Source organism: Embiotoca jacksoni, unplaced genomic scaffold, assembly GCF_022577435.1.
Source record: "Embiotoca jacksoni isolate LCO1_2020_lvr unplaced genomic scaffold, fEmbJac1.0.p SCAF_18, whole genome shotgun sequence".
Taxonomy (NCBI): domain Eukaryota; kingdom Metazoa; phylum Chordata; class Actinopteri; family Embiotocidae; genus Embiotoca; species Embiotoca jacksoni.
Window position 1 is genome coordinate 12,613,415 of NW_027185318.1, and position 19,868 is coordinate 12,633,282.

Genomic DNA, 19,868 nt, shown 5'->3' on the forward strand with positions numbered 1-19,868 from the left:
CTGCGGCCTCAGAGTTCATTTGTTTACTCCGATTTTTATTATGAATAAAGTTAAGTTTAGCAAAAGAATCTTCTTGAGTCAAAAGTGCATCTTTTCTAAGCATCTGTATCATAAAATAAATACAGCTCTCAGAATTATTTGCAACTTTTAAACTACGAATATATGAAAATTTAAGTTTATAAGTGCATCACGTGGACATGAAAATGCTGTACTTTTGCATATTAACCTGAAATTGTGTCCACCAATGGACAAGAATTGTGGGAACAAGGAAATGCCAAATTAAATTTTTATAAAATTTTGTTTTAAAATAAATTTTTAGTACGTTCAAAAGTATGAGGTAATTGTTTATTCTATGTAAATTGTGTTTTCAATGTCCTAGGTTTTAATTTAAATATAACTATTTATGCTTATAAATTTGTCTCCTCAGTTTTTTTTTTTTTTTTTTTGCAGGCTGGAAAAGTTCTTAAACTCAGAAGAGTAGGAGGACACCTGTGTGGGCGCGCACGCGCACACACACACACACACACACACACATATCATCCTTCACTTTTAAAGACAGCCCAGCACAGTGTGGTACAGCTCCATGTTCGTCCAACACCACGGCACCAAAAACAAAGAGCTTAATCTGAGGATTATGTCAGCATGGCATTTTAATCTGGGTGTGTGCGTACTTGTTTGGCTAATGTTGTGAGGACCAAACTCTGGCGTTTTTAAAGCTCAAGAGTGAGGACATTTTGGGACCTTAAAAAATAAGGGATGTTTCAGGATTCGGGTGAGAATTTTGTAATATACGAATGGAGTTTAACCTTTAACAAGGCATCATCTTTTATAAACTCTTCATATGTCTTGTGTTTAAAATCTTAATTTGTAAATTAAAGCTGTCCGCTTAATGTGATGTTGTTAAAACAACAATATTTACCTAAAATTTGCATGTTAACCTGATGTTGATCCAAAAACATGCACCTCAGGTCAGGTTACCTGGCGCCGGGCTAGTGGCAGCCTGCTGCAGCAGCTCCCCCCTGAGAGCCCCCCTGCTGTAATGAAGAAATTTCCCCTCGGGGATTAATAAAGTGTTTTAAATCAAAATAAAAAAAATTAACCTCTCTGCAGCGCCCCCTGGTGTGGAGGCAGGTGTCTGCAGCTTGTGAATCACTAGTGATGTTATTTAAAATCTTAAATTTAATTAAATATAAATGTTGTTAATGTAAGAAAGATGCAACAAAACCCTTTCAATACTGTTCCTTGCGTCATTTCAAGGATTTAAATCATTTTTAGGTTTTGTGTGATAATGATTAAACAAAAAGATTTCAATAAAAAAAAGGCATAAATTACAAACTCACAAACTCAGTTTGTTCTTCCCGACCAGCAGAAAATTAAACACAAACATCTTGAACAATAAACAAATTGTTTTTTTTGTGTACCCTGATGGAAACGTGACAGATTCTCATCTCAGTATTTCACAAGTTTTCCACGAGTTCTACTCGGTGTGAAACCCCACATGCTTCTGTTTTTATTATTTCTACTGCCGAGACCACCCGCCCTCACACACACAAGCTTGTACATCTGTCTTTGTGAGGACTCACGTTGACGTGATGTATTACCAGGACTCGTACCCAAACCTTAACCGTCACTGTTAAATGCGCAACCTCAACCCTGAACTGGACTCTGACCTGAACCCCCAGTCAGCCCAAAATGTCCTCACAAGGTTTGAAATTCATATTGGTTCTCACAAAGGAAAACACAAACCCACCCAGAGTTAATCCCGGCTCAGTGTCAGTAATGTTATGTTGACTTCATGACCCGGGAGCTGAAATAATGAGGAGCAGGAGGAGCAGGAGGAGCAAAAGAAAAGGGGGTGAAGATGTAGAGCCGGATGACGAAGAAGAGGGTGATTAAAAAGGAGGATTGCATCGAAAAGACTTTAGTCATCGACATTTATCTGATGCAAAAAGCTGTATAACTCTGGACCGTCATAAGAATTCTGTGTAAAATAGATTTTTCTTTTCAAACTAAAACATGGCTGACCAAACAACCCAATCAAAGCACTTTACTGAAGCTTCGGAATCAACAAAGAACGAAGAACTTGAATGAAAAATTTATTTAAAGCAACAAAGTGTAACCTGACGCGCCACAGAACCGTCTGAAAAGTCATCCCTTGAACAACAGCAAAGGACCTTGTGAAGAAGCCGCAAGAAACGGGTTCAAAAGTATCTGGACGCACAGTAAAACAAGTCCTATGGCAACATAACCTGACGGGCACTCAGCTCCAACTTTGCCATGTAAAAAAAAAAAAGCCAGACTACACTTTCAACGGCACATGAGGAGACAGATCTTATTTTTAGGAGAAATGGAAGTAATGAAAAAAATAAAAGCTGAAATCATTCTGACATTAGGATTTTTTTTAATTTGAATTAGATGTCAGAAAATGTAAATAATAGGATTTCAATGGATTTGGCTAACGCATATGTAAATTTCCAACTTCAATATGTAGACATTTGGTCATCAGCAGTGTCTTACAATTGAACACACACACCTGCCTGTGTACGTCCAAACACACACACATTATTCCTGGTTATCCGAGTTTTCCGCGTGACTGTCAGCAGCCTGCCGTCAACGTAGGAGTTCGTTTTTCGGTGCTTTTTTTTTTTTTTTTTAATATCTGCTGGATGAGGAAACATCCAGAAACACTCACTGACTGTAATGTTCTTATTCCAGCCTGTTAGACCTGAACATCAACCCGGAGAATTAAGCACTCTTTAATGCTGCGTTAATGCTACCAGCGCTCAGATTGAGTTAAGGTCTCACTGTTATGTAAAAAAAAAAGAAAAAAAAAAAAGGCTCTTCCCAAGGTTAAAGTGGATTAAAAATCGGACGCCTCTGCAGCTTCACCTGGAGGCAGCCGCCCTTATTACAACGATATTCCTATTTCAGCTGCTCTCATTTCTTGTCCACATCTCCTACTATTTGTACAGCATTTCTACTTTATATATTTCTACCACACTGCATTTCAATAGAGAAGTTTGTCCCAACTTTTGCGGACCCGACACGTCCCACTTCTCTCTCCATTTCATGCTTCAAACACGAGGGCGCCGGGTGATTCTTATCCCAATGAGTGCAGGTGGCCGGTCCATTCAAGTTTTAAGGCCAAGTGGGGCAGTAGTGAGGAGGGTTTGTGCTCAGCTGCTGGGATGAAGTGCGTAGGAGTGATTGAGGTAGCAGCGCCAAGGGGAGTACTTTTAGCCAGTCACTTGCGATCCAATTGCACTGTCGGATCGCGACGCCAGTTGCGCAAAGCCTCTAAATGGCAGAGGTGTCTCTTGTTGACTGATTGTGCTCTCTGGGAAGTTAAGGCACTGCGACGCATCGCGCTGTCACCTGGTGGTGCGTTATTTTAAAGGAAAGTTTTAGAGAGACTGTAACAAAATTTGCAGATGAGTGCATGCATGGTTCACTGAAAACATTTTAAACCCAGCACAGATCCTGAATCAGTGGTCTTCATTCCAAATCCTCTCCACCCTCCCCCCCCTTTTTTTTTTTTAGCTGACAGATCTTATTGGGTCCCGTCCTCTTCCTGCCTTGACCTCAGCTGACCATCAGATGTTTTATTTGAACCTTCTCGTCCTGATCTAATGTTTCACAGTAACGTCAGTGTTACGGGATTTTTAAGGGACAGAGATAACGTGGAGGGATCCCACAAAGAGCGGTTTGTTCTCCGAGGACTCTTGACACACATAGATCGGGTGTCCGCAGCTTTTCTGCTCTCTGAGGGCTGGAAAAGAAACCAGTGTCTTTAAATAAGGGAGGGGGTAGGATGTTATTTGGAGCATCTACACTAATCCAGGAGGAAGATGATCCAGCTGTTTCAGACTCTGCAGGAAGCGACCAGTAGTTCACTGTCTGTGGTGAGTGGTGAGTTCAGTGTCTGTAATAGCAGCATCTGTAGTGGATGACAGTTGGTCTAAACTTGCCCGAGGTCTCAACTTCAAGCTGAGCAGCAGCTCTGTGGGAGATCAGCGACTGTACACAGATCACATTCCTGCTCTGGATGCTACTCACTCACACTCACTCACTCACTCACTCACTCACTCACACACACACACACACACACACACACACACACACACACTCTCTCTCTCTCTCTCATGCACACGCGACGCCCATCTGATAAAAACTTTACAAAGAAACTAAACATCTGCTCAAAATCTCAATAATGAAGCCAGGAACAGGTTATATAAAAGGGAATAATAATACATCAGTCCACAAAACCACAACTCCACTTCTCTCAATGAGCCTTCTACAAGGTTTTGACCTAAGCGTACTGAAAGCATTCACGATTCATGATTAATTTTAAATCCAGGGACGTATCATATTATTAAAATGTTTCCAGGGCCAAGAAAAGTCTCATGTACAATGCCAAAGCAAAAAAAAAAAAAAAAAAAAGTAGTAATTTAAGTACAAGTAAGCATGCACTATCTGCATCCATGGTGTAATTTTTAGCATGTTAGCATGCTAACACAAAGTCCAGCAGAGGCTGATCATCATCAAATCAACTGTATAATCCAAATAAAATATAGAGACAGTTGTAGATCTGTAGAAGTCAAATGTTCTTGTTTTAAACCAGTGTTTTAATTAAATTTGACCTGTTCTTTTCCTGTCTGGATAATATCACGCTGGTCAGAAGTAACAATCCTCATATCATTATACAACGGCACATATGAGCTGCAGGAAAGCTGTGGAGATTTAAACACAAAGACACCCCTGATGTCTGGCAAACAGAACTGTTTTGACTGAAGCTTCCATCACATGGAAAAGAGTATTAGCGTCGCTCGGACGCAAAACAGACCCACTCGAAGAGAACGAACCGGAACTTTTAATTAGACAAAATCAAAACAAAAGACAGTAAAAAAACAAACAAAAAAAAATGCAGCAGAAAATGTTTCCATCTGAAACCTTTTAACAGTGAACTGCCCCCACAAATTTGTGATGAAGAAATGTTCACATTTCCATCCTATACCCGTCTGTCCCATCTCTCGCTTCATCTATACAAGAGTCTGAAAGCCTTCCGAAAATGTTCCTCTTTGCTCCGGTTACATTCCTCCCTCAAACATTTTCTTTGCCCTTCTCATTTTACCAGCTGCATGCTGGGAGCTGGCCAAGCCGAAATTCCTGCCTGTTGCTGTCTGGTCTGGCTGTATACCTGCACACAGGTACGCTGTAACACTACCGAGCCGACCCTGAGCTCCGCCCCAGCTCCGGACACTGACCAGAGCCTCGGAGGTGATAGAACAAGGCCAACGTGAAGAGTGGTGGTGTTGGACATTTATTTGGTGCAAAGTCTAAGCTGTGCATTACTACTCATGTTGAGGGGCCGAATCAGCAGCCAAGCTACAATCAACAAACTTCCTGTGCTATATAGAGCTCCGTTCACCTCACATGATATCTCATGTCTTTCTTTTGTTTGGAAACCTCTGATTTGTGCCTTAATGGTACAAAACGAAGCTTAAATTATAAAAACTTAAATTTGTATTCTACTCAAATATTTGCCAATTTGGCAACACAGTTTGAGACATACAAAACTGTATCATCTGCGTAAAAATATATGAGCAGAAAGATAATTTAATATACGAATGATGTAAGTAGTACTGAGCCAAGAATAGACCCCTGTGGCACCCCAATACTGATGCTGACCACAATGTGCATCCACTGAGGTACTGGCATTGATGGAAGTGAAACTTATCATGGCACAAAAAAAACCCCTGAAATTATGATATTTACTACACCTAGAATATTTACTCATTTAGTGAACAAACCGTTGGACTAAAACACAGAGCTAAAGATACACTTTCTTTACAGCTCTCCCACTATGCGAGATGTTTTTAAAGTCCACATCAACCATCAGCTAACCATTCAGCTGATTACTTGTCGCCCCCTCACAGTGATGCAGCACCCTGTTTACGCTGTTCTCAGTGCATGTAATAATCCATAAAAGATGTTTAAAAAAATTAAAAAAAAAAAAAAAAAAAAATTGAATGAGTTGTCAGTAAGATCAAAGTCAACAAACCTCAAACATCAGAGCAAAACGCAAAGTCGCTGCTTCTTTAACAGGCAGCTTTATTTGATTATACATCAAAAACAAATTGATTAGTCCCATATTTGTCAGCAATATTTCAGTGATTAAGTAGTTTCTTGTAGTAGTTTGTTTGTTTTTGAGGTAATTCTGTTAAGTTGGTGCTGATATTATTAATATATTACACACACATTGATTAATTGTTATTACTGCATTGTAAATACCCACTAAGCGGTTGTGGTTGATTTTTCTTCAGTTCGTTCCTATTTCTCCTTCTCTCCCTCAGGTTGACCTGTCACTGAGGCCCCTCCCACCTCCCCCTCTGATGTCACCACTGCAAGGTGCGTGTGTGTCTGTGTGTGTGTATGAGCTTATTTAAAGGGCTGCCTCTCTCTCGCCGGGCGATCAACACCGGCTCAGCATCGTCAGTTTACTGCCTGCTGCTTCTTCCAGGGAATAAACTCTGAACAGTTTTCCTCCGAGACGCCTGCTGAAGAAACAGTCAGTAAGACTGAGATTCCCACTGACTCTGCACAAAGATCCTCACTGACCTGCTGAATGACTTTCTTTTTGGCTCAATGATTGACTGGCTGACTGATTGACCCACTTTGTTAACTGGTTTACTTACTGTTTTTTTCCTGCTCCTCTTGCTAACTAGTTTGCTGATTGGCGGTTTCATGTATTCACTGGCTGTTTAAACTGGGATTGGCTCACTGATTGGTTGATTGGTTTGCTGACTTAACAATAATTTGTTTACAGTTTACCAATTTACTTTATTTGATTGTTAATTCTTTTGCTGACCAATTTGTGATTAACTGGCTTTTTACTGACTGGTTTGACGAGTGGTTGATTGATTTGGTGGCTCTGGTTGGGAAACCAACTTACTGTTTCTTTCCTACTCTGATTGGAGTCTACTTATTCTTTTCCAGTTGTTAACATTTTGAACTACTCCCTGCCTGGTTTGCTGACTGGTTCACCATTGGTTCACAGTTTGTTACCTAACCTGTTAGTTTTTACAAGATGGAAGATCTTGCTTAAATGTTACTGAATGGTTTGGTTTAGTTGTGTAATTTGAAATAGATTACTGTCTTGTCTGACTTGTCTTTAATTTCATTATGTGTATTAACTCATTTGCTAAAAAGCTGGTTGATTATTGAATAATAGTTGGTTAGCTGCTTTCTGATTTACTGTGTTAATTGTTGTGATTAACAGTTTTAGTAACTGACTGGTTGACATAACTAATCTAATTTTGTGCCCGTTGACTGACACTTTATGTAGTTACTACCTGGTTTATGAACTGCTTTACTCATTGGCTGATGTATTTTTAATGGTTTATTCTCAAATTATCTGTATTAACTAAACCAGTTGACTGGTTTACATTATGTTTATTGATTGACTTTGTTTGTTAAGTGGTTTATTGACCATTTTAGTAAAAAAACAGACACTATGGCTAATTGATCACTAGTTTACTGAGGTAACTACTGATGAAACCATTATACTCATTCTTTTCAAGATGACTAATCCTGTTTAACTGTTAATGGCATGATTTAAATGTCACAATTAACTCGTCTCCACATTGTTTACTTATTGACCGACACTGTTTTCTAGCTGCTTTCCTGACGGGTTTAGTCCTTTTTGAGAGATGAGTTTTGATAACTAATTTACTGACTTGGTTGAACTGTGATTGGTTCACTAACTATTTATTTTGATTACTGACCGGTCCATAAGTGGCGTGGTTGTCTGTGGACTGGTTTACTGACTGCCAGAGTAGCTGATGTCTATGTTGAAGCCAGCAACTGATGAAGTTAGTGTCAGATGGGGGATGGAAACTGAGAGAGCAGCGGTCTTCTCTACCTGATCTGGAGACGAGTCCGTCCCTCAACAAGCTCAGCGATTCATTCAGAAAGAAGTTGTGTAAAACAATATATGGTTAGAAAGAAGCCAAACTTTTATTCCAGTAAATGTCGCGAGATGGCCTCGGGACGCTGATGAGTAGTTAGGTCAGTTACATCTCCGGTGGGTTGCAGAGGTAGGCATGTTAATCACTGCTCTCTGAATGAATAGCTGAGCTCAGTGACTCATCTTGCAGAGTGATCAGGGAGAGACCCTGCTGGTCTCCGTTTCCACCGCCGGTCTCTCAGCATACAAATACATTTTCCTGTGATATATACTTAATTAATTAAAAGTCACAGCTTAATAAATATATAAAGTATAGTTTTGAAATGACATGATGCACTAACTGGTTCAGTTCCGTCCAGTCGTGTCTAGTTTGAACAGTTAAATCCTGTGTTATGAATATATGATTTACCGGCTGTTTATTAGCAGAATGATGTCACATATAAACATGTGAAGTATCTGCTTTTCACAGTAAACTGAGATCGTTTCATTTCAGGTGCAGAAATGTCTCCGCTGTCTGTCCTGCTGCCTCTGACAGGTACATTCTATTCTATTCTATTCTATTAAATGCACTTTCTCTCTCTCTGTTGTGTGTATGACAGGTTGATGTAATCGCTCTCACTTTTTCTTTCAGGCTTTTTCTTCTTGATTTCTTCAACATTTGGCTCAGAATCCAGTGGTGAGTCCTGAAACATGTCTGTCTGTCTGTCTGTCGATGCTGTCCTATCATATTTACAATACATGTGAGCTGCAAGTATAAAAAGTGAAACCCGTGTAACCATAGCAACAGCAGCGATGCTTTAGACTCTTCGGGCAGTTAACTAACAAGTGAAACTAACCAGACTAGAAACACACCTGTTTTATTTTGTATGCGTAACATGTATGACCTAAAGCTGTGGCTAGGTGCAAATGAATGTCCTCATAAGTGCAGTAGAAAACTCAGCACTGACCCAAAAAAGAACAAAAATAGTTTAAAATCCCTGTTAGCTCCCCCAGAGGCTGCCAAACGCAACGCAAGTGTCTGCCAGTTTCTGACCAAAGCAGTTGTCAGGTGCGGTCATGTGCGTCGTCGGAGCACTGATATCTTGAGGGAACAGAAAGTGACTGACTGACCAAAACCAGGTCTAGGAATATGCACCTACATAGGTGGGTCCACAACACACATTCCTTGTGTGTGCTTGTTACACACACATGGACACACAGCAGTGCACAAATATGCAAAAGATGAAAATGAGAAAGATTGCAAAGTGAAAAGCTATTATCATGAACATCAATCTACACCAGAGCAGATCTGTTTCCTCTGTTCTTCACCACCTGTTGGTGAATCTGCCATTATCGTAGTTATGATGGGAGAAATGAGCCAGAAGCACATCTGGCTCTCAACAGGAGCGAAACATTAAAAACTATGATGGATTTATTTCATGTGCGTCCAAAACACACCAATAATTAATTGAGGCAATAAGCAGCATGAGCTATGCGTCCTTACTTTGTGCTCAGATTATCCACTGCTAAACTGGCAAAAGTGGATTTGGACAAGTCTGAAATGGACTTGGGCCACGCGCTTTACACCACGCGCTGAGATCATCAGAATAGAGCCCAAAATTCTTATGAGCGGTCACAGCAGAAAGTGGCTGCAGTTTGGTGGTGGCGTTGAAGAAGAAAGCTCCATCAGGTCCATTTCTCGCTTGGTAGCGAGGGATTATATAAGATTAAAAAGCAGCTGCAGCGCTAAGACGATAGCGTCCTCTTTAGGAATGCTGTTTCCTTGTTTCCCTGAATCGATGCAACAGAGCCGGAGGGTGCAAAGTTAGCACGAACCACAGAGACACAATAGGTATATTAACTCTTTAAGCCCTAGAGGCCCCCCGATTGGGGGCCAGGGAGAAGACTTAGCAAAACTATCATTAAAATATGGACATATATACTGATATTTACACATCTGAACAAATCTCACAAGTGTTTCCTTTATTATTAAAAATGTTTGATTTTAATAAAAAATTTTTATTGTGGTTGCAGAGATATATTCTTTTTATTACGGGTATGCAATTTTCAAGCAGAGGCCTAAAAAATAGGTGTGTTTTTAAAGGGTTAACAGAGGCTGAAATAAACCGGTATTATCCTTTATAATCTAAAGGGTTCATCCTCTGGAGAGCAGGAATTAGATCAAGAAAATGAATGTTGCTGTTGAGGTGTTTATGTTATTTTTTTTCTTTCATGATCTAAATATAAAACAGCTGCGGCAAACACAAATACAAAAAGCTGCCCTCCCAAGTCTAAACTAAAAGTCATCACCAGGCAATACAAACAGGCGACAGAAAAAGAAAAACCTGTAAACAAACACAGCGTCTTAAAAATAAATTATTCAGCAATTGTTTACATTTACATAGAAACTCTCACAAAATCTTCCAAATTTCCCCCACAATTCAGCTTCTTTAACTTTAACTTCTAAACTAAAAACGGTGATAGTTCAATAAATAACTTTCCTTCCTTCATGACAATATCCATTTCTTTGCAAAGTAATTAATCATGATCGATATCCCGGTAGTAGGAGATCCAGACGTGGATTCATGTTGACATTGATTCAGTGAAAGCCTCGATAGACCTCCAAAAACGACTGGCAGAAGAGGCGGATAAGTCGTGTTTCAACACGAGCTTCAACGTGTCGTAAACGCAACAGAAATATACGTTACTAAGATCCTGATCCGTCATCTAAAACCTTTGATGAGTTATTTGTTTCAACACCGGCCCCTCTGTGGACAGTTTGAGGTAACTGGAAACTTCCCGGTACGACTTTTTTTACAACTTTTCTTTTCCGTGTTTATGTTGAACCCGAATCATAAAAATGTCTGAAATTCAACCCAACCACCCGACTGTCCTCTGATAGATGAAACAGATGAAAAAGCTCCTTTTATCCTTCGTCAGTCCTTTCAAAGAGGACATTTGTTATTTCGACTGTATTTCAATGAACTCTCTCACAAATAGTATTATGTAACATTAAATCTCCTTTTTTTTTTTAAACCATGTCATTAATCTTGTTGGTTTTTGAGTTCTTTATATTTCTTTAAAGGTGCTTTGGTTATTGTTTCACCTGTCAGTATAACAGTGACAAATGGAACAGTGCTAGAAAGTTTCCCGGTTTATATTACCATAATCACAACAAATCTTTGATATATTTTGTATTTTAATAACCATTTTTAAAACTTTTTTTCCTTCCTTTTCATCTTCCTTTTATTTATTTTGTTATACTGATCTTTATATTATAATTAAATCAGATTTTTTTTCATCTTCTGCTCTATTTTCTATTTATTCCATTTCTACCTTTATTATATCGTGTTTTATGTACGTTTTTATGGTTTTTCCAGCTTCTGTTTTCTTTTTTCATTTAATTATTTTTATAATGTATTTGTGTGTTATTTATTAATATTATGTTAATTTGCTTTGCCACAGGACTAAACCAATTAACCACATATGAAGTAGTTACAGTACTTTGACTTTAAGTGATGCCAATATTTGTGTAGTTTTACTTGAGTAGGACTTTAACTTGTATCTTGAGTATTTTGAGGGTATGATTTTGTTTCTTTGCTCAGTGCCTTACCCGGTGACCTGCGTGACCCGCGGAGCCGACCTGACGCAGGACGGCATGGTGATTTTATGTCCTCCTGACTGCAAAAATTGGAGGATGTCGGTGTTCGGGACGGGAGTCTACGCCTCCGTCTCCTCTGTCTGTGGAGCTGCTGTACACAGGTACGACTAAGATAGAAAAAAATTAAATAGGAGAGATTAATATTTGTTTTTCATGTCCTTGAAGTATTTTATGGGGTTTATTTTATCTCCATTAATTATTAGTCATTTTAAGTGCAATTATTCTCATTTGTTTGTCTAATAATACATAATTATTGGATCAAATTGATTTTTTTTTTTTGCAAATTGTCTCCATTTTATGAATTTTTAAAAAAAAATTATTTTGCTTTTTATTTGTTATTTTAATTATGTTTTTGTTCAAGTAATATCAATTACATGATTTTTCCATTGTCCTTTTATTCTATTTCTGTCTTTTTTATTAATTTTTCTTACGTCTTCATAATTTTTTTTAAATGTTCTCCTTTTAATAATTTTTTAAAATACATTGTTTCATGTGTGACAGGTTATCATTATTATAGTTCTTTGCTGTCTAGTTGTAGGTTGATTACTTCCTTGTTTTCTAAATACAGATACACTAAAGCCTTTAAGACGCAACACCAGCTGCAGCTTATTGTCACTGTTTTAATATGAATAAATATATTACATTACTTCCCTGTATGGGCGGTCAGGCTGCAGCAGGTGGAGGCGGGCGGAGCGAGAAGTGTTTCTGCTGCGTTGGGAGTAGATTTTCGGACACGTGGACCAGACTCTGTTCTGCTACCGAGATGTGACATAATAGTGAGCAGTGTGAGTCCCACTGCGTGCTGAACCTCAACCGAACACCAACACCATGAAGGAATGTGCAGGAATGAAGGATTAATCTTTTAACCCCAAGTGACCCCCTCCTTCCTCTGCAGAGGGCCTCCAGGGGCCCCCGAGAGGAAACACTCTGAACGGCACCGACTCTGCTCCCTTTATTCCCTCACTCCTTCATAGATGTTTCCTCTTCCTGTTATCTGAAGCGTTTTTCTCTCGCCATTATGAGCAGAACTTCCCGTTCGCGTCATGAAAACTTCAGGGACGCAGATTTAAGTTTCATCTCAGCTACATCAATGTAAAATGTGAAGTAGACGACCGTCAGGACTTATAAATCGTGCTTCCATATTTCAGCTGTTATCTTCTGTGATTGTCAGGTGACGACATCCAACCAGGAGTCTGTGCTGCTCTCTAATTCCCTACTTTTATTGTTTAAGGTTTAAAATGTGATGTTGGACTTTGTCTTGGCTCCTACAGGGGGGTCCTGGGACCGTCTGGGGGCCCCGTCAGGGTTCATAAGCTGCAGGGACGACACAAGTATGTGAGCTCCTACGCTCACGGCATCCACTCGCAGGCCCTGTCTCACTGGACCTCCTCCTTCAACCTCACCAGTAGGTGTAGTCGAGTAGCGATTCATTGGTTTGTTTATTGATCAGCTGATTTTAAAGTAAGACAAACGTTTGTCCCGGGTTTCTCCTGGCCCCTTCTTGTTTTCTTGTGTCTTCCCGTGATTTTCTTGGCCCCCAAACTTATAAATAATTATCATACACGGATCCGTAAGCTTCGGATGTTTGTCTGACGTTCTCACTGGATTCCAAGTACAAACTTGTAACACAGCTGGTTTAAATGCTGCTGATCTCCTCCTCACAATTTTCTGTATCTACTGTTTGTTACCAGAGCCTGTTAGTGTTCCACTGGAGCTGACCAGTGAGACTAGCACCACCGCTCTGCCTGCTGTCGCACAACCAGGTGACTGATGCACACCATCATATACTACTAAATCTAATCCACTGATTTCACTGACTATTAAACAACTATTACACAAAGGCATTTATTTCTATTTCGCTCTGTTTTATATTATTATAAATTTGTATTCATTTGCTTTACATCCGTTTTAAAGTGATAACACAGATATTTCCCGTTACTGTCTGGGTAATACGTCTTTCTTTTCTTGAGGCTTCCAGACTCAGCAGGAGTTTCATGCTTCCAGCAGACAGACGTTGTTACCTCAGCGTGCGTGCGTGCGTGTGTGCGCGTGTACTTGCATTTCAATCTGTGTGAGGACCAAGGTTGTGGACCTTAAGAGTGAGGATGTTTAATTCTGACCTTCAAGGAGCTGTTTGACGGTTCAGACTTTAGGTTCAGTTTAGGATGAGGGGATAAGGAGTGCATAATGTCAATGAGGGTCCTCACAAAGATAGAAACATGTGTGTCGTGTTGCAGCAAAGAAGCCGCTGAAGAAGCCGTCAGTGAAGAAAGCTCTGGCAGGCGGAAATAAAGGTACGTTGTATTACTTATGTTTTGTTTTTGTTTTTTATTCCAAAAAAATTGTTTTGCTATTTTTAATCGCCCACAATTTGAATTTCCTCTGCCAGGTCATCATAATCATTATCAATCTGCTATAATCATTATATTTAAATAAGATATTTACCTGTGTGTGCACGGGCAGACTGTAAGATGGACATCGCCATGGTGATCGACAGCAGTAACAACATCGGGCAGCGGAGGTTCAACCTGCAGAAGAGCTTTGTTACCAAAATGGCGGCCATGTTGAGAGTCGGACCAGCGGGACCTCATATAGGTCTGATACAGGCCAGGTCAGGCTCAACACACACACACACACACACACACACACACACACACACACACACACACACACACACACACACACACATTAAAGTTAGGTTTAGGGAATTTATGACATCACTGTGTGTCTTAACAAATACAGATGTGTATGTTCTGATTATCTGTTTTTATTTGTCTTGTGTTTACAGTGACGTTCCCAGGATAGAGTTCCTTCTGACCAACTACACTCAGCCTAAAGAGCTACTGTTTGCTATCAAGGAGCTGGCCTACCTAGGAGGAGACACCAACACAGGCAACACACACACACAATAAATTTAAGATGTTTTAGCATTTGTGGTATTTTTGAAATAGGACCTAAAGACAAACAACGCCACAAGAGGGCGCAGATGTTACCAGAACTGCCGCAATCCATTTTTAAAGTGACTGATTGTCTCAGATCTCCTTGTAAATACTGCTTGTCAGTTTATTATATCAAAAACATTATATTTGTTTACCTCTTTGTATGTTTTGGTGGTAAAAATATTTGTTTGTAAAGTTATAAATTCAATTGAGTAAATAGTACCATACTTGTGTAAATGCTCTTGTGCCCTCCATTGGTTGGTTTTGTTTGAACGTAACATTCGTTAGCGCAGAACACACAAACTCTAGGTTATAAATGCATTATGAAGAAACAAAACCTAAAGTTTAATAAGAGAAAAGAAAGTTTAATAAAGACAAAAAATAATCGTTTATTTCTTAGAAGGGCTGTGCTGCTGTAATTACATTCAAATGGCTTACTTGTTACTCTTGTTGGCCTCCTCAGGTAAAGCCATCATGTTCACCGCGGAGACCTTCTTCAACCAGGAGAACGGGGGCCGGCGGGGTCACCCTCGGGTGATGATGGTGTTGGTTGACGGCTGGCCGTCCGATGACCTGGAGCAGGCGGCCATATTGGCCAGAGAGAGCGGCATCAATGTGTTCCTTGTGTCTGTGGCCAAGCCGGCACCGGAGGAGCTCGGCATGGTGTGGGACAAAGACTTCATGAAGAAGGTACAGAATTTGTATCTATTTAGATGCATAAACACACAGATTAGTTATTAACGTGCTGACTGAGTTGGTGTTTTGACTGTGAGAAGTTACAGCAGCTCTGTGCAATGTTAAAACAGTAGAAACGTGAGTTTTCTGGGTTACTGACGGTTTCTTCTTCTCCTCCTGCAGGCCGTGTGTAAAGATAACGGCTTCTTCAGCTATTCTGTTCCCAGCTGGTTCAGCACCACCAAACACGTCCGACCTCTCACTCAGAGACTCTGCGCGCTGGACAGCCTGCTCTGCAGTAAGACACACCTGCACCTGTCTAAGGACAGCAGAGAGGACACAGAGGTCATGACCTAAAGAGCACTTTAGATTTGATGATAAAAACGTACAAATACCCAATAAATACTAGTGTTTGACAATTTATTGGAACAATAATGAAATCCCACCAGAATATTTTCCTAGCATAGTGTTTAGAGAACAGCTTAAAGACTCTGGGACTAATAAAGTAACTACCTAACCTAACCTTAAAACTAGAGTTGAATAAAATAACAATAGAAAAATATCCAAATTAGTTGAAAGCTTTGTATTTTCAGGTCTCTTCAACATTATCTGGTTACTGGACAGTAAATAGCAGTAAATATATTTTTTTTAATGAAATCACGTTATCTAAAAAGTGGTTCAGTGGTTAGCGCATTACATGAAAGTAATTAAATGTGTTTTTAGGCAAAACCTGCTACAACTCCGTGAACATCGGCTTCCTCATCGACGGTTCGTCCAGCGTCGGCGATGGAAACTTCCGGCTGGTGCTGGACTTCCTGGCGGGAATTGCCAGGAGCTTCGACATCTCAGATGTGGGATCTCGCATTGGTCAGCTAAGCAGCATGCAGACAATCCATTAACTGAGGTTCCGATTGGCTGGCTAACTGGCTGTGTTGGTGATGCAGGTGCGGTGCAGTTCACCTACGATCAGAGGCTGGAGTTCGGCTTGTTCGACCACTCCAACAAGGAGGATGCCATCAACGCCGTGAGGAGGATCCCCTACATGAGCGGAGGAACATCGACCGGATCGGCCATCAGCTACACCACCCAGAACCTGTTCAGGTAACACGGGTGCCGTCCCATCGCACTCCTGCAAATGCACATTAGATTCGTTGGGACACGTCAGTGGTACAAAGTAGACCGTTTTACAGTTTTAGTTTTCTGTGGCAGGCAAACAGGACGAGGCCGCAATTTCCTCATCGTGGTGACAGACGGCCAATCGTATGACGACGTCAGAGGCCCGGCGGTGGCTGCACAAAGACAAGGTGTGTGTGTGTGTGTGTGTGTGTGTGTGTGTGTGCGTGCGTGCGTGTGAAAACTGACATGTTTTCAAGTTCACTCGCTTTCCCGCTCAGCCCATAGACTTAAGATTGTGATGACGGATTTAAATACTAACAATATGAAGTACAAAAACTGACCATGGTGTCTTCTCAACAGTTTCACAGACATCTTATTTCTAATGGTGGTCAAAGGGGAAACTGCTTTGTGGGCTTCAGGGGATTTGTTTTTGTTGCATTGCTGCAGGTGACCAGTGCAGCAAATTGGCAGCACTGCATCAGCTCTATTAAATACATCAGCAAAAAAAAAAAAAAAAAAAAAAAAAAAAAAGCAACGGCAGTTTGTGTCACGTCTCTCTCCTGTTACTGGTTTCTCCTGTCCACCAATCACCAGGCATCACTGTCTTCTCGGTGGGAACAGCCTGGGCGCCGCTGGATGACCTCAGAGCGATGGCGTCGGAGCCGAAGGAGAGCCACACCTTCTTCACCCGAGAGTTCACCGGCCTCGCCGAGTTCATCCCGCTGCTGGTCCGAGGCATCTGCCGAGACTTCACCGAGAACAACTGAGAACACACACACAGGTCTGAGATTCTATACCTGCGAGGACCTTGGTTCTGTTAACATTACCTGGTCACCAGAACCCCCAAAGATCTGATCCTTTACTTTATCAGGAGTCACATGACCAACCTTTTTTTTACACTCTGAGGGTCTTTGCGAGATTGGCAGGTAGAGTCACACTAATTAGGTAATGCTGACTAATCAAGTCTCAAACAGACCAGAATAAAAAGTAGAAGACCAGGTCTTCACAAAGATAGAAGCACTCGAGAGAAGAACTCACACAAACTCTGTATATATACTGTACACATGTACCCTCTAATACTAATACATGAAAACACATGTACATAAAAGATGCTCTTATACATATAAAAAAGGTCTATTTAAGTTTGTTCAATGAGCTGTTGGGAAATTAAAAAAATCAACAGTAGAAACCAGAATCATTCACCCTTCCCTGAACGCTCCGCTGATGACTAAAAACTAGTAACACTTTACAAAGGCAGGAAACTACTCAGAAGAAAATACAAACTATAAAATGAAACTCTGATTATAGAGGGGGAAAACAAAATCAATAATTGATATATCCGCATCTCATGAAATAAATCAAATGCAATTGTAAGAAAGTTGACTTTCAATTATTGTAAAACAAACCCCTTACTTGAGGAAAATAATGTGATTATAATGAGATCTTTGTGTCATAATTAGAGAAAATTATCCCATAATTAAAAAATGTTTCTAATAAATGATTTTCTTCCAAATCTCAGAGGATAAAATTAAAGATAACTGGAGGAAAGTTTACTTTTCAGGTTCCTCTCTCATAGTTATAAGCAACAATTTCATAATGAAGAGACTTTGATGTCGGAATTAAAAAGTCTAGATCTCAAATTCACCAAAAAACTATTTTGTCTTCATGTAACCTGTATATAGTATATTCTAATTTAACTCACTGGAGTTTTCCACTGCATGTCGTGACCTTGCTCCAGTGCGATCACGTTACACAGGTGATCGTTTGTTAAATTCTGTTCAATAAAATAAACTATCCACTCATCTCGTATTTGCATATAACACTAGTTGACAATTCTGTAATTATCTTGATGTACATTTGCAAAATATTTGTATTTTTCTTTTTCTATCATCTATAATCTTTTTTGAGCTGCAGCTCCGGCTGAAACCAAACTCAGAAATTTTCATTTGAACCATAAAACTCCATTTAACACGATTGTGGTTATTTTACAATCAGATTCACGAGACATCTGTTTAACAAGGACAAAAAAAAAAGTTTCAAAAACGTCACTTCCGGGTGTTGGCAATTCTATTTTCCTACACTTGTGATCAATATAGTCAATGGATTAATAGAACATAATAAACTATGAATAATCTGATGATCATTTCTTTGCACTTCGTTGGGTACTTTTGATACTTTGCAGGACTTTTGTATTATTTTTACTTAAGTAAAGGACCTGAAGGATTTTTTTTTTCCCCTCCATGCCACCTACCAGGTTACTACACCCACGTCCATCTGCAGAAACAGTTTTAATTGTCTATAATGTTTAAACGGTTTCTTTGTAAAGGTCTCCAAGTTTTTACTGAAATAAACTGGATGAAAGGAAAAAAAAAAGTGGAAAACAGAAGATGAATTTAAAGGGTTAAACTCACCTGTGTGGGCTTTTGGTTGTCGGGCAGAAGTTTGCAAGCGTCCGACTGTAAGAACACATGCAATTTTTTTTAAAATCAGATTATTTTTTTCTGTGTGTGAATGAACCATTCGATAATGTTGTCCTGTTTCTATATTTATTTCCTGTTTTTTCTCGTGTTTTCCTAATAAAGAATAGTTGTTTTTACAGCTTGTCCACCGGCTTCTGGTTATGTTACGGACAAAGACGGTGGCGCCATCTGGTGTCCAAACAGCAGACAACAGTAACAGATGCTACAAAATGTTCTTTTACAGCTATTTCTGCTTTGTTAGCATCTGTCACTCAGTAATCAGTTTAAGGTTTAAACCATAAAGCTGCACACGGTTGTGGTTTAGTCCCAGTGTCTGAACCTGCTGCCTGCATAAAACTGATTTATCACAAACCTCATAACACCGGTTGGCAAAGATGTTGTCCCATGCAAAAAAAAAACAATTAAGTGTAAATATATTTTCAGATTTTCTCCACCACCCAGTTTATTTTTCAGCGTACTCATATGGGTTGAGCCCATCTTTTTTTGGTAGCCAGTCGCTGGACACTGAGGAGGGTTGTTCCTGAGGCCAAATACAGGTGGTTATCTCACAAGTGCACTAAACACGGTCAAGTAAAAAAAAAAAGCCTGATAGTAAGATTCCAAAAACAGATTTGACTTCAACATTAAAAAGTTTTATAAAAACCACGCACTTTAATTTGTGCAACAAACGAATACAAAAATTGTAAATGCCCGGACGTGGTAGCTTTGATTTGTTATTATTTCCAGATGGGAAAAGTTGGACTGTATTCCAGAGGTCAGGACGGTGCGTTTCCTCTTATACGGACTGTGGTTTCCGTACCTCCGTATTGGCAGGGCGAGCCGCCAGCAAGAAATTAAACCAAATACGAACACACTGGTGGGTATAACTGCAGTTTTGTCCAGCAACTACTACGTATGGGAGCTGCGCATACATTTGTTTCTGTCACTACGCCAATTTGTCCGTTAGGTGAACGTCGCTGAAGTTGATGAACGCTCGTTAAGTGACTGAAAAAAAACAACCCGCCTAAAGTTAAGCTGTCAATGGACACACTTCGACCTCAAGCTTGCCCAAA

The 19,868-nt window shown here is 39.9% G+C and overlaps 1 protein-coding gene across 1 annotated transcript; it reads left to right on the forward strand.

The window, feature by feature from the left end:
* Positions 1-6,482: 6,482 nt before the first annotated feature.
* coch (coagulation factor C homolog, cochlin (Limulus polyphemus)) lies at positions 6,483-18,934 on the forward strand. The gene is made up of 15 exons (XM_069152834.1): positions 6,483-6,568; positions 8,460-8,501; positions 8,598-8,642; positions 11,551-11,707; positions 12,878-13,011; positions 13,298-13,369; positions 13,844-13,900; positions 14,070-14,217; positions 14,395-14,498; positions 15,009-15,235; positions 15,404-15,518; positions 15,944-16,087; positions 16,165-16,321; positions 16,430-16,524; positions 16,931-18,934. The coding sequence occupies exons 2-15, from the start codon at positions 8,468-8,470 to the stop codon at positions 17,101-17,103; spliced, it is 1,662 nt and encodes a 553-aa protein (XP_069008935.1). The 5' UTR covers positions 6,483-6,568; positions 8,460-8,467; the 3' UTR covers positions 17,104-18,934.
* Positions 18,935-19,868: the final 934 nt, after the last annotated feature.